This window comes from Mus caroli, unplaced genomic scaffold (genome assembly GCF_978045245.1).
Source record: "Mus caroli unplaced genomic scaffold, Mus_caroli_1 scaffold_16, whole genome shotgun sequence".
Taxonomy (NCBI): domain Eukaryota; kingdom Metazoa; phylum Chordata; class Mammalia; order Rodentia; family Muridae; genus Mus; species Mus caroli.
The window spans coordinates 29141442-29163995 of NW_028227271.1; the positions used below are offsets into that span (position 1 = coordinate 29141442).

At 47.9% G+C, this 22554-nt stretch overlaps 3 protein-coding genes across 6 annotated transcripts in view; 2 read left to right on the plus strand and 1 right to left on the minus strand.

Moving 5' to 3' along the window:
* Nucleotides 1-22554, minus strand: part of LOC110310260 (glycosyl-phosphatidylinositol-anchored molecule-like protein) — a 42529-nt gene that overhangs the window by 9083 nt on the left and 10892 nt on the right. The gene's annotated exons all lie outside the window — the stretch shown is intronic.
* On the plus strand, nucleotides 804-6014 carry LOC110310257 (cytochrome P450 11B2, mitochondrial). Of its 2 annotated transcripts, XM_021183038.3 has the most exons (9): nucleotides 804-1048; nucleotides 1446-1601; nucleotides 3072-3271; nucleotides 3400-3603; nucleotides 3874-4028; nucleotides 4900-5066; nucleotides 5295-5373; nucleotides 5461-5649; nucleotides 5901-6014. In XM_021183038.3, exons 1-9 carry the CDS (start codon nucleotides 804-806, stop codon nucleotides 6012-6014), a joined length of 1509 nt encoding a protein of 502 aa, XP_021038697.2. The 2 variants fall into 2 exon arrangements, with proteins under 2 accessions (XP_021038697.2, XP_021038698.2); XM_021183039.2 differs by lacking the exon at nucleotides 5461-5649 and having other exon boundaries at nucleotides 810-1048.
* On the plus strand, nucleotides 15512-21236 carry LOC110310258 (cytochrome P450 11B1, mitochondrial-like). Of its 2 annotated transcripts, XM_021183040.2 has the most exons (9): nucleotides 15512-15756; nucleotides 16154-16309; nucleotides 17684-17883; nucleotides 18002-18205; nucleotides 18465-18616; nucleotides 20005-20171; nucleotides 20400-20478; nucleotides 20566-20754; nucleotides 21123-21236. In XM_021183040.2, the coding sequence occupies exons 1-9, from the start codon at nucleotides 15512-15514 to the stop codon at nucleotides 21234-21236; spliced, it is 1506 nt and encodes a 501-aa protein (XP_021038699.2). The 2 variants fall into 2 exon arrangements, with proteins under 2 accessions (XP_021038699.2, XP_021038700.2); XM_021183041.2 differs by lacking the exon at nucleotides 20566-20754 and having other exon boundaries at nucleotides 15518-15756.

Below are 22554 nucleotides of genomic sequence, written 5' to 3' on the forward strand. Positions count from 1 at the left end.
CTCAGGCAAGAGTCCTTCTGGGAGGGAATGTCAACAATCAACAGACTCAGATGTGACCAGGTCCAGCGGAAATCCTGAAGATGCTGAGGTTCAGTATGGAGGCTAGTCTTGTACAGCCCCACGGTACCAAGAAAGCAGACACCCTACGAGCTAGAAGATCTGACAAGTCTGAGGAGGGGAGATGGAAGCTGAGGGTGAGACTCGTCCAACCAAACCACGGATGATGGAGAGGACAGTCCTGGCCCAGGCGCAGGCTTCCTCTCAGGATCTCATGTGCCACTGTGACGTCACCACCAGGATGCCACAAGTGTTATTCTGGTTTTACGTGTAGCAACAATGAAAGTTTGTTCCTTTTTACAGAAACTGAATTCAAGCTTCTTGGGGGAAAAATACAATGCTTTTATAAACATTCTAGTCCTTAGATTTATTTTCACTAAAGCCACAAAAAAAACCCCAAGTCTATTAAAAGAAACCAAGGTCTTCTATGATATCTTCAAAAGAAAAAGGATCCATCCGTCTTCCTTTTTCCATCTATGGGGACGAGAGAGTGGTCTCTGTCCCCTCTACCTCAAGCAACCCGATCTCCTATGTGGACACTATACCTGCTCTCAGTTTCTAACCACCAGCAGGCTGTGCAGGTGTTAGGGAGCTGGTCATATACTTCTACTGACAGTTGAGCCCCAGTCATGACCAGAGCCCAAATGTCTCAGACAAGTCCAGGGACAGTTTCTTCCATGACGTGATTAGTTGAACAGTGCAGGATATTTAGGCAGGATAAAAGGCTGTGAACTGAAGACAGGAGGATGGCAATGGCTCTCAGGGTGACAGCAGAGGTGTGGCTGGCAAGACCCTGGCAGTGCCTGCACAGGACCAGGGCACTGGGCACCACAGCAACACTGGCCCCAAAGACCCTGCAGCCCTTTGAAGCCATACCACAGTACTCCAGGAACAAGTGGCTGAAGATGATACAGATCCTGAGGGAGCAGGGCCAAGAAAACCTACACCTGGAGATGCATCAGGTCTTCCGGGAGCTGGGGCCCATTTTCAGGTAAGGGCTTCCTTACTCATAGCCAAGCACAGACAGAGCTTCCTGTCCTCTGGTTGCCCAGGCTCTGCAGGGTATGAGGTGCTGCCATTCTCCAGTAGGCACCAGGTATTCCATCTTTAGGAAGACAGGGAGGGAGCACAGGAGGTTATGGGCCTGACTCATGGGTTCTCCACATGGACAGAGAAAGGCACTGCTCACTGCTGAGAGGATAGAGTGTGTGGGGGTGGGGAGTGTTGAAGTGGAAGGGAGTCAGGCAGACACTGGGAGAGCCCTCCTGTGGAGGAAGCAAGGGCCAGGAGAGGATGAGATGAGAGAGCACACTGACAGGGCTGGCTTTGCAGGGATCTCAGGTGGAGGGCATTCCACTTACAGCAGGGCTCTGTGCTTCATCCCACAGGCACAGTATAGGAAAAACACAGATCGTGTCTGTGATGTTGCCAGAGGATGCTGAGAAGTTGCACCAGGTGGAGAGTGTGCTCCCCCGTCGGATGCACCTGGAGCCCTGGGTGGCCCACAGAGAACTTCGTGGCCTGAGACGTGGTGTGTTCTTGCTGTGAGTGGACATTGGGAAAGAGGAGGGAGTTGAGATTGATGGCTCAGACACAAGATGCAGATCTTGCTTGGGTGGCGCTGTGGAGACCAGTTACAGCCAAGCATGGACTGATACCATGCCATGCAGATCCCGGGCCTGAGGGAGGTAGCAGAGGAATGCCTCTTGACCAAGCTTCTGCTGCAAATATGCTTTTCTAGAGCATGGCTCTCCTTCCTACCAGTTTCAGAATTGTCCCAGGAAGGGGTTGCCACTGGCTTAGGGCTATAGCCGGCTTCTGTCTCAGCCTGATAGCTAGCAATGAAGTCCTTCTTTTGTAGGGGTAATTTTACTTCCAGAGATAAGTATATTCTGGACTTGAACGGGGTAGAGAACAAGGAGTTGGAGCTGCTGTGGACTCACCATCAAAACTGAGTCAGGTGGTAAGAGAGGAGAGAGTTCCCTCTTGCAGCTGGATGTATGTCTAGAGAGCTAAGCAGGAGCTCCTGGTCCGTGGAGTGGATACGCTGGAAAGAGGTCACTAGTGGGTATGGGGAGGCTTACTAAGGGAAGCCACACAGGCACACTAATCCGTGCTCTAGGGAATTCTTATGTTCACAAAATAATTTTTGGGAAACAGGCACATGGGTTAGGCACTTAGCAGATGGAGTCTGGCGGGGGGGGGGGGGCAGATGCAAATGGCAGCTGTGGGCAAATTGTGAGTATGTACCTTTGAGAAAGCAGAGAGCTCTTGTATATACCTGAGTATATTTTTGTACGTGTGTAAATGTGTCCATTTTTTTATAGATATGAAAGTGTGTGCTGTCTGCATCTGTGACTCTATGTGTGTTTACATCTTTGTGCATGGCTATTGTGTTAGTTTTGTGCAGACAGGGACTTGTTTACATATGTTTTTGAGGTCCTGGGTGGATACACGTGTAAATGTACATGTGATCACTGCCAATCACAGACTTTAGCACACAAAGGGATATGCTTCCTGCCTCTGTGGCTCTGTGTGCAAACTCCTGCCTGTCATTTACTGGAGCATCTCCATGGGGGCCCTGCAACCTGGACTTCAGTTTGTGGATGTTGTGAGTGGTCCTCTGCTGAGGTGCCTGCCTTAGGGAAGATGGGATCCCTTAGCTGAGACAGGCAGGGATCATGTCTCAGAGATCACACATTACAGGATGACATGGCCAGTGAGTTCAGCTAGGGCTTCTTTTCTGTGGGGTGGTGGTATAGGCCAGGTAGGCAGAGCTTGACAGCAGAGCCTCCTTTCATCTTGGGTAGGGATGTGCTAAATCCACCTCAGACTTAGTGACCTCTGCCCAGCATATGTAGGCTGCTTTGGAAGAAAGGAGTGTGGTCAGGACCTGAGAAGTCTACCTCTGAGCTCAACATCTCTTTTCCTGAGTTTCTTTGAGAGTTAGGTAGATGGATGTAGGCCTAGGGCCTTCCCTGGAGGTGTCTGTAGTTCTGCTCTGTGTCCTTCAGAAATGGGCCAGAATGGCGTCTCAACCGACTGCGGCTGAACCGAAATGTGCTGTCACCAAAAGCCGTTCAAAAATTTGTCCCCATGGTGGACATGGTAGCAAGGGACTTCTTGGAGACCCTGAAAGAGAAGGTGCTTCAAAATGCTCGTGGGAGCCTTACCATGGATGTCCAGCAAAGCCTCTTCAACTACACTATAGAAGGTGTGCGGCCAGGGGAAAGTCTCAACTTAAGGGGGTCAGGGAGGGCGGCATGTGTGGCAGGGAGAGCCAAGGCAGTCTTGAGGAGAGGGATTGCCCACCTTAGCTCAGGATTACCATTCTTTCTGCAGCCAGCAACTTTGCTCTTTTTGGGGAACGGCTAGGCCTCCTTGGCCATGACCTGAGCCCTGGCAGCCTGAAGTTTATCCATGCCCTGCATTCTATGTTCAAGTCCACCTCACAGCTCCTGTTCCTACCCAAGAGCCTGACTCGCTGGACAAGCACTCGGGTGTGGAAAGAACATTTCGATGCCTGGGATGTCATCTCTGAGTATGGTGAGGACCACTACCTGGGCCGTGCCCTGGGACAGGAGACACTGGGTCAGTCTAATTACCATTTATCTTTACTCGTGGCTACTCTGGGCTCATCTCAAATGATGGCAACCACTGCTTCCTGCTCTTCTAACATGTTCCTACCAGGCCTATGACTGAAAGGACTCAGTGACAATGGGAGGAAAGTAGGGACTGTCATTGGTGATGAGGGTTGGAATGCACAATGGGACAGTGGGGGCTGCTTGTATTCAAGCTCCTACTTCACATCTCCAGCCAACAGATGTATCTGGAAGGTGCACCAGGAGCTCAGACTCGGCAGCTCTCAGACCTACAGTGGCATTGTGGCGGAACTAATATCTCAGGGAGCTTTGCCTCTCGACGCCATCAAAGCAAACTCTATGGAGCTCACTGCTGGGAGCGTTGACACGGTCAGGCCATGCTGTGGGAATCCCCTGGGACTCTTTGTCTGTCTTCCCCAAAGCATTTCCTATGAACTGCATTCCCAGGCTATCCCTTCCAGAAGCCTCTTGCCTTTGATTGAAGACTGTACCTAGAGGTGTGCCAGGAAGAGAGAGGTCTTTAGGTGAACATGCAGAGATCAGTGCTCATGAAATGGAAGCTTTCATTCGCATGCTAGAACATTAGGCTCACTGGGGTGGGGTGGAGTGCGGAGAGGGGAGGAGGTTGGCTGCCTAAGATGAGAGACAGGAAGACAGATGAGGTCAACAGGGGGAGGGTTCCATCAAGAAGGGCCATTAATCAGGTTTTATAACAAATTAGATGAATACAGAGTCAGCATGCCCAGGTGGAGCATGGAGGCAGGCTGGTGACATCAGAGAGACTTCAGATGCTCTTTCTGTGTGTTGTGTCATAAAAAGAGGCAATCTGGATATAGAGGCTCAGGGGCTCCCTCTGGAACTTCTCATGGAAGCATAGAAGGTAGGGTGGGGAACATGGACCTCTTTCAGGCCTGGGAAGTGAGGTCAGTGCTGAGGGGCCCAAGGACAGCCACTGTCATTCAGGTACAGGGAAATGTAAAGTGGACATGTCCCCATGTGACACCCGGGTACCACTGTGTACCAAAGCAGGCTGTGAGTACCAGATCATGAAGGTGCTGAGACAGTGGCCAGGACTGGAATGTCTGTAGCCTGTCTCTCAGGACCTAGAGCAAAAATTCAGAAGTCACAGCTCCCTGGGTCCTTATTCTGCTATGCCCATGCACTTCCCCTAGGGAAGGGCATCTTTGTAGTAGCAATGCCCTTTGGCAGGGTGTCTGAGATTGCTCTCTGGCTCCTGCAGACAGCAATCCCCTTGGCAATGACACTTTTTGAGCTGGCTCGGAACCCAGATGTTCAGCAGGCCCTGAGGCAGGAGAGCCTGGCAGCTGAGGCCAGCATCGCTGAAAATCCTCAGAAGGCCATGTCAGACCTGCCCTTGCTGAGGGCTGCCCTTAAAGAGACCTTGAGGTAGGTGATGACTGCCCTTCCCTCCCCACTGTTCAGTGTTCTCTCTCTTTTTGGGTTCATGTTCTCCGTTCTTCTCCCTATGGATGGGTGCTATGGTTCCTCTGGAGGTTGGCTGAGCTCAGCAGAGTCAGCAAGCAGCCCCTGGAGGATCTGAGGGAGAAAGGTGTGGATGTGGACAGGAGAAGCCCTTCATATCTGAGGCCGCTGCTGTCGCCTCCTCATCTCCAGGCTCTATCCTGTTGGTGGCTTTTTGGAGAGAATTCTAAGCTCAGATTTGGTGCTTCAGAACTACCATGTCCCTGCTGGGGTGAGTGATCTTCATACACCCACCCATTGACCTGCCCTGCATTAACTCAAAGAGGCAGCTGACCTTGCTCTTGGCATCTGTCCACAGACATTGGTCCTACTTTATCTCTACTCCATGGGCCGAAACCCTGCAGTGTTCCCAAGGCCTGAACGCTATATGCCTCAGCGCTGGCTGGAGAGGAAAAGGAATTTCCAGCACCTGGCCTTTGGCTTTGGGGTGCGCCAGTGCCTGGGGAGGCGCCTGGCAGAGGTGGAGATGATGCTCCTGCTTCACCATGTGAGCAGCTCTGGTTGGGGGCCTGTGAGATGGGGGGTTGCTGATGAGCAGTATTTGGAACAAAGGCATAGGCCTTCAGGGTCTATCTGGGCTTCCTGTGTTCGGTGAGGTCTCTATAGGCTCAGGCTTCCACAGGAAGTCCTATTTTCAGCATGGTGACTGCACTAAGCAGTTTCGCAGTAGATGGGCCAGTGCTGTGCCCTGCTGAGGAGGCTATATGGATCACACACACACACACCCTTGTGTTTCAGATACTGAAAACCTTCCAGGTGGAGACACTGAGGCAAGAGGATGTGCAGATGGCCTACCGCTTTGTTTTGATGCCCAGCTCCAGCCCTGTCCTCACTTTCCGGCCTGTCAGCTAGTCACTTTTGCATCTGGGGTCCTTGTCTGGCCACCAGCCTACCTCCATCCTGACACCCAAGGTCACACTTCTCTGCCAGCTGAATTTTTGGTGGGAAGGGGGAGGAGGTCACACAGTCATCCTTCAACAACTGGACAAGGTTCACAGCTGAAGACCTCCAGCATCAGGAACAGGCAAGGCCTGGGAGGAGATTAGGAGTATCTTGGTGGCAACAAGCAGTCTCTGCTGTGTGGTCCTCCCCATGTTTTCCAATGGTCACTCCAGATGTCCCTGAACTTCCAAGGGCCTCAGCGTAAAGTCAGAAGTCATTTCCTTCCTTATGTTCCCCATTATTTGACATGAGCCACAAAAATGGCTCACACACATATGGGTTTGTAGGGGCAGCAAGCTGCATAGATGATGGATAGATAGATAGATAGATAGATAGATAGATAGATAGATAGATAGATGATAGATAGATAGATAGCTGATAGATAATAGATAATAGATGATGATAGATGATATATAATAGATAATATATAATAGATAGATAATATATAATAGATGGATAATATATAATAGATAATAGGTGTTAGATGATAGCTAGATAATAGATAGCTGATAGATTAGATGATAGATAGATAGATAGATAGATAGATAGATAGATAGATAGATAGATAGATAGATAGAGATAGATAATACATAAATAGTCAGATATCCTGTGTTTTGTTTGAAGAAGCAGCTTCACAGTGGAGCTGGTGCATATGAGCTGGTGACTCTACAGCATTTATAAGCGTAGGCGTAGTTGCACTTGCTAAGGACTGGGTGATGGTGGTATCAGAGCTACAGGCAGGAGGACTTGCTGGAATCCTGATAGTGTGTGAAGTCCCTACAGGGACAGATGTTTTCCTCCAGGCGGTCAAGATGTTGACACTTCTGCCAGCACATGTCGCTTAGACAAAGCTTTATTCTCTTGAAATTGTGAGAGTGTCCTGGAGCATGAGCATTTCTCAGGTTTCCTTTCAGTTGCAAGAATGTAGGGCAAAACGTTTTGCCACAGGACAGCGACTTCACAGGGTCTCCTGTGCTCAACACTGAAGCACATCTACTTGAGCTGTGTGTGTGTGTAATCCAATCCCCAGAGAGCAACCCAAGAAGAGAGTGAGGTCACAGGCCCACAGAGCCAGTCTCCATGTGGAAGACAAGAAGTCAGTCTTTTGCAAGCCATGGAAAGCAGTTGGAACTCCCTGCACTCTTGGCTCCAACATCACTCAGTCACCTCCTTTCCTGGGAAAAATAAACTTCTATTGTTGAAGTCCCAGTTTGAAGTCTTTTGCCATGATGGTCAGAGCCAATATGATCTGCTAAGCAGGGGGTACTTGTTGCTCATAGTTCCCTGACACCTAGAAAAGGGTTCCAACGCATTGCACTACTGCGAGGTGGTGGGATTTTTATGGAGCTATAGCTCAGTGGAAGGAAGGCTGGGCTTCACGGGTGTATTCTTGATGGGGCTGTTAGGATCCGGGACTTATGACATTAATATTGTGCATCCATACTGAACTTCCTCAGGCAAAAATCACAAAGACTTTCCACTCACACTCACTCAAAATACTGCTTAGCAAAACATTAGCCAGGGAAGTGAAAACTGACAATGGTAAAGATTATACATAACAATTTGAACAGAAACCAAGGTTAAGGATCTGCATGCAGAATTTCTCTCTGGGTGCTGATTTTGTTCCTTACTGGGTTTTTCTGTGTTATGTTTTAATTTCCTTCTGGGTTAGACATTTTCTGATTTCCCAGCTCCTACTTTTAACTACTGGTGTCCAGTATGCATTGAATATGTTATTTGCATTTGAAAATTTCCATCCTTACTTGCAGTATTACTAGAAAGCCTTATTCTTTGTGTCTATAAAAGAGGCTTCATGAGATATGAGTGTTCTTGACCTTGGACTGTTCATCAGCTGAGGCTATCATCCACAAATGTCTCCTGGCCTATGAATTTCATGAAGCAGCATAGACAGGCTACTACATTGACTGACAGGCATGTCATGTAGTGGGGGAGCAGAAACCAAAATCAGTTATCTTGTCATCTGGACACTGATCCATGGTTCCTTACACCACTTCAAGCTCATACTTCTACATAGCAATCAGACCACTACACAGCTTTGAATTCACAAACGGAAGTTTAGGAAACTAAAAACACCTATAGGATCACAAGGAACCAACCAGTGGCTGTAGAGACAATCTGGAAGAAAAAGAAAAGCAAGCCACATGTTTTATAAGCCCTATATCCTCACGCAAGACATATACCTTCAAAAGTATCACAGCCTCCAAAGACAGCACCACCAACTGGGGACCCAGTGTTCAATCAACTCAATTAGCAAGAAAATAAACGGCAGAGTTAGTAAATGGGAAAAGGGTCTGAGCAGATAGTCTTAAGACATACAAATGAGAGAGGGGACATAAAAGATGTTCAACCCTACTCGTCATCCAAACTCAACCCACTGTGAGAAATACCTGATGCTTTGAGATTTGCAAAAGGCCAGAAGCACCGAGAAGGGAGGGAGGAGTTAAGGGGAACCTCTGTACACAGTTGGTGGGAAAGCAAATTGGCACAGCCACAAGGAAGAGTGGGAGGACCTCAGAAAGCAAGCCCAGTACCCTCAGTCGTGTCCTGATCTCAGAGTTTACACCCAAAGAAAACAAAATCTTTATGTCAAAGGGAGTTCTTTCTAAATTGTAGTATCATTCACAGAGCCAAGACATGCACTCAAACTAGTCACTAGAGAAAACAGTCCAAGACAGACAATAGGTGACATAAAGCCTTTAGCCCTAGCCCTCGGGAGGCAGAAGCAGGAGGATCTCTGTGAGTCTGAGGCCAGCCTGGTCTACAAAATTGAGTTCTAGGACAACCGGAGCTGTTACACAAAGAAAACCTGTCTCAAGAAACCAAACAAACAAACAAACTAACCAATAAATAAATAAATAAATAAATAAATAAATAAATAAATAAATAAAATAAAATAAAATAAAATAAAATAAAATAAAATAAAATAAAAATGGTCCTTACATAATGGAATACTACTTACACTGAGCAAGGAAGCATAGCATTTGTGTCATATGGAAGGACCTGGAGGGTGTTATATTAGGTAAAGCAAGTGAAGCCCAGGGAAACTAAGAGTGGGCACACAAGGAACAGGTGAGTTGAAGAAAGCTACACTTTAAAAAGCCAAAGGTAGAGGGCTGGGGAGATGGCTCATCAGTTAAAGAGCACTGACTGCTCTGCCAGAGATCTCAAGTTCAGTTCCCAGCAACCACATGGTGGTGGCTCACAACCATCTGTAATGGGGATCAGATGCCCTCTTCTGGTGTGTCTGAAGACAGCTACAGTGTACTCATGTACACAAAACAAATAATTTTTAAAATCACTTTTACATTTTTTACAGTCCAATCACTACCCCATCTCAGTTCACCCACCCACAGTTCCATATCCCATTCCTCCTCTGCACTGTCTCCAAGAGGATGCCCCCACCCCCACCCCTGTCGCCAGGCCTCCACACTCCCTGGGGCCTCAAGTCTCTCAAAGGTTAGGCTCATCTTCTCTCACTGAGGCCAGATTGGGCAGTCCTCTGCTGTATATGTGTCAGGGGCTTTGGACCAGCTGGTGTATGCTGCCTGGTTGGTGGCTCAGTGTCTGAGAGATCTCAGGGGTCCGGATTAGTTGAGCCTGCTGGTCTTCCTATGGGGTCGCCCTCTTCCTCAGCTTCTTCCAGCTTTTCCCTAATTCAACCACTGGGGTCCTCAGTTTCTGTCCATTGGTTGGTTAGAAGTATCTGCATCTGTCTCAGTCAGCTGCTTGTTGGGCCTCTCAGAGGACAGCCATGCTAGCCTTCTGTCTGTAAGCACACCATAGCATCAGTAATAGTGTTGGGTCTTGGAGCCTCCCCTTGAGATGGATCCCAAATAGGGCTGGTCACTGGACCCCCTTTTCCTCAGTCTTTTCTCCATTTTTGTCCCTGCAGTTCTTTTAGACAGGAACAATTCTGGGTCAGAGTTTTTGACTGTGGGATAGCAACCCCATCCCTCACTTGATGCCTTGTCTTTCTACTGGAGACAGACTCTACAAGTTCCTGCTCCCCACTGTTGGGCATTTCATATAAGGCCCCTCCCTTTGAGTTCTGAGAGCATCTCACCTCTCAGGTCTCTGGTGCATTCTGGAGGGTCTCCCAATCTCCCACTCCAGAGGTTTCATTCTTTCTGTCGGCCCTCAGGGCTTCTCTCTTGTTCTCCACCTCCAATATCTGATCATGTTTCCCCTTTCCCCTCCCCCTCTCTTCTCCTACCCCAGGTCCCTCCCCTCTGCCTCCCGAAAAATAAATAATTCTTTAAAAGTATTTTTGAAAAGAAACCAAAGGTAAGAAAACAGTAGTAACCATTTGTTGGGGCCTTGGGACAAGGTAACTGTTGACCAAAGGCACACAATGTTAGTCAGCAGAGAGGATCAATTCTACAGACTTACAGAATGTTAACCTGTGTTGTTTTGTATGTTGACAAATTGCCAAAAGAGAAGACTAACTTTCCACCACAAAAACAGTTGCGTGTGAACTAAGTATGTGTGTTAGTCACTTCTCTTGTCACACTTTATCAGAAGATCTGATAAAAGCAACTTAAAGGAGGGGAAATTACTTCAGTTCATGGCTTGAAAAGTGTTCTAGCTTCATTTCTGTTGCTATGGTAAAACATTTTGACAAAAACCAAAACAAAAAACCAAACTTAGGGGCTATAGGTTTTATTTTAGCTTAGAATTTCAAGTTGCAGTCCATCATTGTAGGGAGGTCAAGGCAGAGACTTCAAGCAGCTGGTATACCCCAAGGTAAAAGAGAGACAGAGGCTTACACATAGTCACTTGCTCGCTTTGCTTGTGCTCATCTTCATTTCTCCACTTTTATACAGGGCAGGACTCTCTGCCTAGGTAATGGCTCTGCCCACAGTGGACTGGGCCTTCCCACATCAATGAACTTAATGAAGACATTCACCCATAGACATGTCCACAAACCACCTGAGTGCAGACAATCCCTCATTGAGATCCCCTTTACAGGTGACTCTGGATTGTGTAAAATTAACAAAGCCAACTCTCACAAGGGATACGGTTCACTGTGGTAGGGAAGGCAAAGGAGCAGGTGATTCCATGATGGCAGGAGCTTGAGGCTTGGACTATTAACCTCCTTACATATTGATGAAACAGGAAACAGAAAACATGCATAAAACACAGATGGGTCAAGCTATAAATATTAAGGCCTTTCCTCCAGACATCCTCCTTCTCCAGTTAGGCCTTACCCCCCCAACATTCTACAACCTCCAAATCCAGAACCATGCGCTAAAGACCGAGTGTTCAAATACACGAGCCTGTGGAGACATTTCACAGTCAAACCATAGCACTCTGTCCCTGATTCCACAAAAAGCCCATAGCTCACAAATTCAAAGGGTTTCCAGTTCACTTTAAAAGTTCCTGTGACTTAGCAGTTGCAATGCTGTTCAAAAGCTCAAATTCTCTTCTAGGCCTGAAGACCATCTCTTAACTGTGATCTCTTATAAAAATAAAGCATCAAGTGGTACACTTCTCACATACACAGGCTCAGAGTACTGTCCCTGTTCTAAAAGGGAGAAATTGGGGCTGCCCTAGTTTTGTGTCTGTTGCTGTGATAAAATAGTCTGACAAAAAGCAACTTGGGAGGGAAAGTGTTTGTCTGGCTTACAGTTCCAAGTTACAGTCTGTCACTGAGGGAACGGACTTTGGCTAGTCACATCATATCCACCATAAGAGCTAAAGCATATACATGATTGTTCACTTGCTTTCTCTCAGCTTGGTTTCTTCACAGCTTTGGCCTCCTGCCTAGGGAATGGTACTGCCCACAGAGGGCTGGATCTTTCCATATCAATAAGTTTAATTAAGACATATTCACCCACAGACATGCCCACAGGCCAACCACATGTACACAATACCTTATTGAGACCCTCTTCTCAGGTGGTCTTAGGTAGCATCAAGTTGACTATTAAAACTAACCACCACAGGGACACAGTTAATGAAGATCAAGCCAAAGCAGCACTGATATTCAGCAGGACAAATATCAAATGCTTCAGTTCCATGTTTCGTTGGCATCTTTAGTTCAAGATAGCATCATTTGGACTCAGAAGGCCTGGCAAGCCCTGCCTCTCTAGGTTTGTTGATTGTAGCATGCTATCTCTACCTATAGCTTTCCTTGGCAGACTTCCACATTTCTGGTATCTCCTATATCCTGAGGTCTCCACTGTAACTTAGGATTCCTCCTCATTGCTTCCTGCACAGACCACTCAAGAGTTTAACATTGTCTTGACTCAGCAACATTCTGGAAACTTGGCACAAGCCTCTTTCACCTTCATACTGGTGCATGCTGCATGCCTACAAAATCAACATCATATGGATGATGCCAAAGTTCTGCTGCTAACTTGAGGTACAGCCAAGGGTCCTGTCTTAGGGTTTTACTGCTGTGAATAGACACCATGACCAAAGCAACTCTTTAAAAGAACATTTAATTGGGACTAGTTTATAGGTGCAGAGGTTAAGTCCATTATCACCAAGGCAGGAACATGGCAGTGTTTTTAGGCAGACATGGTGCAGAAGGGGCTGAGAGTTCTACATCTTCAGCTGAAGGCTGCTAGCAGAATACTGGCTTCCAGACAGCTAGGATGAGGGTCTTAAAACCCACACCCACAGTGACACACCTACTCCAACAGGGCCACACCCAGTAGTGTCACTCCCTGGGCCGATCATACACTAACCATCACAGGTCCCTTCTATCCCAGCTATTATAGTCTCTGAGCATCTCCCTGCATGTAACTGGAAAAACTTTTCCCTAGATGGAGCTGCTGGAGATGGATGCCCTGGAAACTCTCTGTAAAGTCCCATTCTTTTGGAATGAAAGCTTTCCAAATGAGTTTGCATTCTATCCCGAGTCTCGGAAAAGACTGGTCTTTCAAGCTCTCGAAGTACCGAGTCTTAGCCTCTAGATGCTGTTCCTCTTCTTCAAATGTGAGTGAGAGACTTCTCCTTTTGTGCCCATCTCTCTAACAGGCATACCTGTTTTTGACCAAACTTAACTTGTCTCCCCTATGTGCAACATTAACTCCATTTGTGCTCCTTTCTTTCACCCAAATCCAAATTTTTACATTTTTTTCTGTTTCTCTCTTTCTTAGAGTTCACTATAACTCTAAGAACAGTGAGCAACCCACTCAGCCTGGATGGTAGGCTGTCTTGAAATAGCTTCACTGGACAACTTAGTCTATTACTCTTGATTTGGTCACATTCAAATTTCCAAGGCCTGGGTAGAAACACCCAGATGTTTCCTAGACTATAATACAATAGTCTCTGAGTTCATTCACAGCAAAGACCTTGCTCTCCTCCAGAGCCTCATGAGCCTGGACCTCATTGCCCTTATTCTAGAGAACACGAGACAGGTTTTCTTTTGAGATTCTGCAAGAGTGTCGGGGTAGAGAAAATGTAAAAGTAACAGGCATGAAATAGTGCTCTCTATAGTCCCTAAACTAAAATCTATTCCTACCATCTTTCCCCTCAAAAGGCTGATACGCCAGAGGGTTACAATCCTCCCACGCAGAACGAGCATAGCCTGATAACCAAAGTCCCTGCCTTTGTGAGACTCAAGATTCCCCTCCCTCCCCATTTTGGACATGGGTTCAGTCATGTAGCAGACTATCTGCAACTCTTCAATCCTAAGATGAACAATTAGACAAGCAGGCACAAGCTGCTAGCTAGGGAAGTCAGGAAGCTAGTACCTCCCACTTATTTGTGATTCTCTGATGGTCTCTAACTGTACTTCACCTATGAAGCAGGTCATACAGATTCACTTCTTGTGTTAGTAGAGAGAACCCGGAAACCACAGTGGTTATGATTGGACCTTTTTATGGGGAGATGAGGGAAGAGATAGAGAGTCAGGTCAGAAGATAAGCGCTAACATCACTGGAACTGAAGGGGAAATTGAGACTTCCCTTCACAAGTCTGGAGAATGGCACCATCAGAAACTTTAAGTAGAATACGAGAGGCAGTTGTGACATACATGAGGTGGGACTGAAGGGGGAGTCTAAAAGAGAACCTTCAGAGACTCCCCCTGAGCCAAGGAAATACTAACCTCTAAAGCTTTTCAGAGTGGGAATGGGAAATAGCACTTATAAACTCTTCCAAGGACCCAGCTATTGGATGAGAGCACAGACTCATCTTGCAGCTCTGAGCGAGAGGGGCAGGGTATGTGTTCATCCAATCTTTTACTGAATTTCTGTGCTCTCTCACAGTAAGAACCCTCTTTCTCTTCCCCAAGGCAAGAGCCGTCAGATGCACATATTTTATCTTCTCGTGAAGCTTTGAATGATTCATCCTGACTTAAAAATCACAAGCTAGATAAGAGGGAAGGGCAGCAGTTTAATAACTGTCTTGATTTACATTTAAGTGCTGGCTCTTAAAATTTCTCAGGAAACTGTTTGCAGCAGGGCATCGCTTGATTTCTAGGAGCAGGGCAGCTACACCATCTGTGATCTAATGGAACCTGGTAGCAAGCAGCCAGGTTCATAGGTGAGTGCAGGGACAGCCAGGGTTACACAGAAAGACCTTGTCTGGAAACAACATAACTATCACCACCATCACAAAAATCTCTTCTGTATCAGAAACATCAGAAATGTTTATGTAAATACGCATGTATACACACATGCACATACATGTGTGGGGTAGAAGTTTGACTGCGTGTGTGCCTGTGTGTGTGTGTGTGTTGTGTGTGTCTATCTCTCTCTCTCTGTGTGTGTCTCTATGTGTGTATGCATGGATGTGTATGCGTGTGGGCACAGGTATGTACATTTGACTATAGACTGGCTGTCTAACAAGCTCTGGTATCTGCCACTCTCAGCTTCTACAGTGCTGGGGTTAGACTCCCACACTAATGTGCCTAGCTTTTACAAGGTTCCGAGCGATCTGAACTCAGGTTCTCATACTTGACCAATTAAGTCATCCTCTCACCCTGTGGCAAATGGATTTCATTGTCAATTCTCAATTTGAAGAGAAATGAGAAAATTTAAAAGCCAACACATAACTGTAAATCAAAAGATAGTAAACCCCACGCCCTTAATCTGGCTAGTGATTTTTAAGTCAGGATGAATCATTCAAGCTCCAAATAAGGCAAAATACGAGCATCTGATGGCTCTCACCCTGGGGAGGAGAAAGAAGCTCGAATGACCATTGGACATTTTTTGAGTGTTCAAGTAGAGTCTGCACCTGACCTCAGCTCACACCCACCAGCAGGCATTGCAGACCAGGGAGAAGGTCATCTCCTTCCTCTACCTCCAGCAGAGTCATCAGTACCGAATACATTTCTAGGGCAAGTCCAGGGACATATCCTGCAGTGACATTATCAGTCAGCAATCCAAGTCCTCAAAACAAGATAAAAGGCCACGGACTAAACACAGGAAGAGAGGAAGATGACAATGGCTCTCAGGGTGAGAGCAGAGGTGTGGCTGGCAAGACCCTGGCAGTGCCTGCACAGGACCAGGGCACTGGGCACCACAGCAACACTGGCCCCAAAGACCCTGCAGCCCTTTGAAGCCATACCACAGTACTCCAGGAACAAGTGGCTGAAGATGATACAGATCCTGAGGGAGCAGGGCCAAGAAAACCTACACCTGGAGATGCATCAGGTCTTCCAGGAGCTGGGGCCCATTTTCAGGTAAGGGCTTCCTTACTCATAGTCAAGCACAGACAGAGCTTCCTGTCCTCTGGTTGCCCAGGCTCTGCAGGGTATGAGGTGCTGCCATTCTCCAGTAGGCACCAGGTATTCCATCTTTAGGAAGACAGGGAGGGAGCACAGGAGGTTATGGGCCTGACTCATGGGTTCTCCACATGGACAGAGAAAGGCACTGCTCACTGCTGAGAGGATAGAGTGTGTGGGGGTGGGGAGTGTTGAAGTGGAAGGGAGTCAGGCAGACACTGGGAGAGCCCTCCTGTGGAGGAAGCAAGGGCCAGGAGAGGATGAGATGAGAGAGCACACTGACAGGGCTGGCTTTGCAGGGATCTCAGGTGGAGGGCATTCCACTTACAGCAGGGCTCTGTGCTTCATCCCACAGGTACAATATAGGAAAAACACAGATCGTGTTTCTGGCGTTGCCAGAGGATGTTGAGAAGCTGTACCAGGTAGAGAATACACACCCTTGCCGCAAGCTCTTGGAATCCTGGATAGTCCATAGAGAACTCCGTGGCCTGGAACGTGGTGTGTTCTTGCTGTGAGTGGACATAGGGAATGAGAAGGGAGGTGAGAGTGGAGTCCTGAACCCAGGATGCAGAACTGGCTGGGGTGGATGTGAAGACTAGTGTCTGACAAGCATGAATTGGTACCATGTCATGGAAGTTTTGGGGATCTGGTGAAGAGGGAGATGGCCAAATAGCACTTGCTCTGAACATGCCTTTCCCAGTCTCCTTCCCACAGGTTATAGCGCTGCCCTAGGAAGGTGGGGATGGGAGACCCCGTGGATCAAGGTTACAGCCAGCTTCTTCCATAGCCCAATGTCTAGCAATGCTGTTTTGTTTCCCTAGGGGATGCTTTGCTCACAGAGATTTGAGATAGACCATCCTGAGGACTTAGGGTGAAGAGTAGAAGTGAGCAGCTCTTGTGGGCTCACAATCAAACCCTGAATCAGGTGGTAAGAGAGGGGCTCCTAGAGGCTTAGGCTGTGTGAGCTGAAAAGGGATTATTGCTGGGAATGAAAAAGGAAGGTTGTGCGCAGCTAACTGAGACCACACAAAGAGCAGTATTTTCTCAGTAATGGTTTAAAAATTAGTACCTTGGAACCTTGTCTGAAATCACCTGGAAGCAAGGAAATGCTCAACAGGCAATGGGCAGAGCCATGCATTGTCTCTGTATACTTGTGGTCTTTGATTTGTATGCATTTGAAAGCATGACAGTGTGATGTATGCAGATGTAGGACTTGACTCTCTAAAGGAACGTGTGCTTGCCTCGGTGTGTATAGCTGTTCTCTTGGGTTCATGCCCACAGTGACTAGGATATTCACACATGTTTTTGAGGTCCTGTGTGGGTCCATGTGTAAATATACATGTGATCACTGCTAATCACAGACTTCAGCACACAAAAGGATATGCTTCCTGCCTGTGTGGCTCCGTGTGCAAACTCCTGCCTGTCATTTACTGGAGCATCTCCATGGGGGCCCTGCAACCTGGACTTCAGTTTGTGGATGTTGTGAGTGGTCCTCTGCTGAGGTGCCTGCCTTAGGGAAGATGGGATCCCTTAGCTGAGACAGGCAGGCATCATGTCTCAGAGATCACACATTACAGGATGGCAGGGCCAGTGAGCTCAGCTAGGGCTTCTTTTCTGTGGGGTGGTGGTATAGGCCAGGTAGGCAGAGCTTGACAGCAGAGCCTCCTTTCATCTTGGGTAGGGATGTGCTAAATCCACCTCAGACTTAGTGACCTCTGCCCAGCATATGTAGGCTGCTTTGGAAGAAAGGAGTGTGGTCAGGACCTGCAGAGTCTACCTCTGAGCTCAACATCTCTTTTCCTCAATTTCTTGGAGAGATAGGAAGATGGATATAGGCCTGGGGCCTTCCCTGGAGGTGTCTGTAGCTCTGCTCTGTGTCCTGCAGAAATGGGCCAGAATGGTACTTCAACCGACTGCAGCTGAACCCAAATGTGCTGTCACCAAAAGCCGTTCAAAAATTTGTCCCCTTGGTGGATGGGATAGCAAGGGACTTTTTGGATAACCTGAAGAAGAAAATGCTGGAGAGTGTCCATGGTAGCTTCTCCATGGACTTTCAGTCCAGTGTGTTCAACTATACCATAGAAGGTATGTGGCTTGCGGAAGGGTCCAGCTTGAGGGAGACTGGGATGGCAAAGGCCAGGAAGGAGGAGACCACATTGAGAGCACTGACTGCTTTGGTTCAGTGATAATATTCTCTCTGCAGCCAGCCACTTTGTTCTTTTTGGGGAGCGGCTGGGCCTCATTGGCCGTGATCTGAACCCTGACAGCCTGAAGTTCCTCCACAACCTACACTCCATGTTCAAAACCACCACACAGCTCTTGTTCTTGCCCAGGAGCCTGACCCAATGGACAAGCACCAGGGCGTGGAAAGAAAACTTAAAGTCCTGGGATTTCATCTCTGAATATGGTAAGGACCACTGCCTTGGGCAGCACCACAGGCAGGGGATGATAGTCACATGTTTCCTAATTAAATGTGTTTACTTCAAAGAGCTGTGGCAGCTTAAGGCCCTTCTGGTGGCTCCACAGTGACTTTAGGATTGTAGAACCCAGCCATGGTGGTACAGCAGCAGGAAGACTGAGGTGCTAGGGAACACAACAGCTTGGGACCTGGGGGAAGCAGAGACCTACCCCGTTATTATGATGCCATGCTTTCTCTTCTTCTACAGTCACCAAATGTATCAAGACTGTGTATCGAGAGCTGGCAGAGGGTCGTCTACAGTCCTGGAGTGTCATAGCAGAGCTGGTAGCTGAGAGCACTCTGTCAATGGATGCCATCCAGGCTAACTCAATGGAGCTCATTGCTGGAAGTACTGACACGGTCAGGATCCCACACAGACACCCCAGAGTGTTTCCCCAAAGCACAGTCACTCACAGTTCCTCCCTCACCCGGGCCATCTGATGCTGTTCCTCCATATTGTGGGCATTTGCTGTGAAGCTTGAGAAATGTCTGAGCCAAGGGAAAGAGATGACCTGGCCAGGCAGTGTGTAGGCAAGGCCTGAATATCCGAGTTTCAGGCACAAGTCAGGTTAGAGAAAACCTGACAGCAGCAGCCCACCCCTCATTTCCCCCAATGCATGAGCATGCTGCAGGCCTAGATGGACAGTGAGTGGCTCAGAATCTTCTCTATTGCACTGTAGAGCAGTCCTCTAGGTCAGTGCGAACTTGAGGCAAACGCAAGGAAAGACAAGACCAAGGGTGTGATAAGCACCCAGGTTACCCACTGGTGCAGAAGGGAGAAGATGGCAGTGTAATTCAGTAGGGAATGAAGGCCCAGGTGCAAGGTTTCTGCCTGTGAAAGGACCCTTCTCCCAGGGTCTACCCCGAGCTAGGCTTCTTGGTTAGGAACAGAGGCCTCAAGTTCTAGAAAAGAATGCGTAAGAACAGAAGCCACGATGTTCCCACCATGGAGTAGAACTTGAGAGAGAGCAGCATAAGGCCTGTGGGAGAAGCCAGAGGCATGGCAACAGTGCAGACAGAGATCAGAGAGGCCATGAAAGGGGGGTCTGAGAAGGCAGAATTGTATGCATACACGCTAGGGCTTGGTAAGGCAGCAAGCTACCTGAATCTGGACACAGGGTCAGAGGAGGCCAGCAAGAATCTGGACCCCATTAGGAAAGGCCATGTACCATAGTCTTATGCCAATCAGGCAGCAGAAACCCAGGTCGATGTGTCCAGTATACAGCACGGAACCAGACTGGTGATGAGAGAGAGAGAGAGAGAGAGAGAGAGAGAGAGAGAGAGAGAGAGAGAACTAATAGACTGCTCTTGTGAGTCATTCCATTGGGAGAGGTATTTTGGATCTTGAGGCTCAGGCTTGCACAGGTCAGGAGGGGTCAGTGGGAAGGGTTGTGACCAATTAGAGGTCTGGACAGTAAGACCAATTCCAAGGGGCATGTGGAAGGCGAATGAAAAGCAGGGACTGGGAAAGGGAGAAATGAGTGACACAGAGTCCATCTCAGTGGACACTAGATCAGGTCCAGAGCATCAATCTCTGAAGTTGCTGAGGTGTTAGCTAGGAATACCATGTCAGGGATTTCCCTTCCCCCCTCAGGACATAGAGTAAGGAGTTCAGGTGAACATTAGAGGAGTCACAGCTCCCTGGGTCCTTATTCTGCTATGCCCATGCACTTCCCCTAGGGAAGGGCATCTTTGTAGTAGCAATGCCCTTTGGCAGGGTGTCTGAGATTGCTCTCTGGCTCCTGCAGACAGCAATCCCCTTGGTAATGACACTTTTTGAGCTGGCTCGGAACCCAGATGTTCAGCAGGCCCTGAGGCAGGAGAGCCTGGCAGCTGAGGCCAGCATCGCTGAAAATCCTCAGAAGGCCATGTCAGACCTGCCCTTGCTGAGGGCTGCCCTTAAAGAGACCTTGAGGTAGGTGATGACTGCCCTTCCCTCCCCACTGTTCAGTGTTCTCTCTCTTTTTGGGTTCATGTTCTCCGTTCTTCTCCCTATGGATGGGTGCTATGGTTCCTCTGGAGGTTGGCTGAGCTCAGCAGAGTCAGCAAGCAGCCCCTGGAGGATCTGAGGGAGAAAGGTGTGAATGTGGACAGGAGAAGCCCTTCATATCTGAGGCCTCTGCTGTTGCCTCCTCATCTCCAGGCTCTATCCTGTTGGTACTTTTCTGGAGAGAATTCTAAGCTCAGACTTGGTGCTTCAGAACTACCATGTCCCTGCTGGGGTGAGTGATCTTCATACACCCACAGATTGCTCTGCCCTGCATTACCTCAAAGAGGCAACTGACCTTGCCCTTGGCATCTGTCCACAGACATTCCTCAATGTGAATCTGTATTCCATGGGCCGAAACCCTGCAGTGTTCCCAAGGCCTGAACGCTATATGCCTCAGCGCTGGCTGGAGAGGAAAAGGAATTTCCAGCACCTGGCCTTTGGCTTTGGGGTGCGCCAGTGCCTGGGGAGGCGCCTGGCAGAGGTGGAGATGATGCTCCTGCTTCACCATGTGAGCAGCTCTGGGCAGGGTTTTGGGGGTGAGATGGGGGAGGAGGGACTGGATGGTGACTAAGACAGGTCTTCAAAATTTATGAGCCTGAGGTGTCTGGCTCACCAGCACAGGCACCCAGTAGCAAGACGGCGCAGGGCTTAAGAATCAGGTCAAATAGGATGGAACCTGCAAAGTAGTGTGGGCAAGCTGAGCCAAGATAGGTCTTTAGTGGTAGCTTGGTAGGTGCATGTGATCTCTAGAGGAGGGCCCCACAGGTGGTTTTCTTTGTAGCATAGTCACAATACTGGGCAGTTCAGTAGAAGATGCGCCAGTGCTCTGCTCTGCAGAGTAGGCCAGATACAGCCCCAACCCCTGTTTTGTTCCAGGTGCTGAAATCCTTCCACGTGGAGACGCAAGAGAAAGAGGATGTGCGGATGGCCTACCGCTTCGTTTTGATGCCCAGCTCCAATCCTCACCTCACTTTCAGGCCTGTCAACTAGTCACACAGCCTTTTTCTTTTGGTGTCCCAAGATGTCAATAGCTTCCTGTTCTGATGACACATTACCCTCTCTTTTCTTCCTTAGAGTGCTATGCCTCTGGCCATGCTTAGCCTCTTGTCTAGCATCTGACAGATTGTGACTCAGGGCCAGATAATGGCTCTGGAGAATTGCTGTTCCCTAACTGTCACCTTCCAGCCTCCTCCCGTGGTCATCCAAGTGAGCCCATCTGCTGACCTCCTGTCTGGTTCCCATCATCCTTGTCACACTCTTTCTGTCCCTTCTAAAATATCTTTGTTTGAATTGTTTGAATGTTGTACAAGAGGAACCCACCATCAGTAAGGACATCTCATGTCAGCAGTGAAAGCCTATGACCAATCATAACACATTGTCATGCGTGAGGGAAGACAGAAATGGTCATAGAATTAATGTGTATATTGCACACCTCAGATGCCATGTGGTCCAGCTTAGACCTCACACACACAGTAAATGCTCAGTGATCATTCTCCAGTCCAGACTATGTGCTGATCCAGGGGATGCTGTGAAGAGCCAAGGGGCTCAGGTATGGCAGAACAAGCTGTAGGCTTGTGGTGGTAACATATGGGTCAGAAATTGGTTAGTGTGTTTCATAATGGTTTCTGTCCACATCTTCTCTGGTCAACAGATGAACACATATCATAAGTCAGACTCACTTGGGGGCATTTGGAAAATCACTGTGCAATGCTTTTCAGCTCTCATGTTTTGGACTACATGTACTACTGGCCAAATCACAGTGTACCGTACAGGGAGGGCATGTTCCTTGGGTTACAGTCATACCTGGGCACACTCTGTTTGCCTCATTGTTTCTTACCTACCCTGATAAAATAGAAACTACATCTCTTACATACAATAGAAACAGACATGTTTTTGCATTGAAATAATCAATTCACCCATTGATCCATCAAAATCCAACTAGTAGAAAATCCAATTAGTAGAAAATGCATATAACATTTAGTATAAGGGTTTTAAAGCTCTCAATATAAAATCACTTTAAGGACTGGGGAGTTGTCCTTGTGGTTAGGAGCACTTTTTTTTCTGCTGCTCTTGCAGAGGACTTGGCTCTGTGCTCCCAGGAACTAGGAAAAGCAACTTACAACAGTCTGTATCTTTTGCCCTTAAGGATATGACACCCCTTCTAGACTTCTTGGACACCCATCACAAACATCTAAATAAATAGCAAAGAAAAAAGTCACTTTTAGAAGGAGAGAAAATATCAACACCCTTGGTAAAACAATAAAAAAAATCCATGAACAGATAACACACACACACACACACACACACA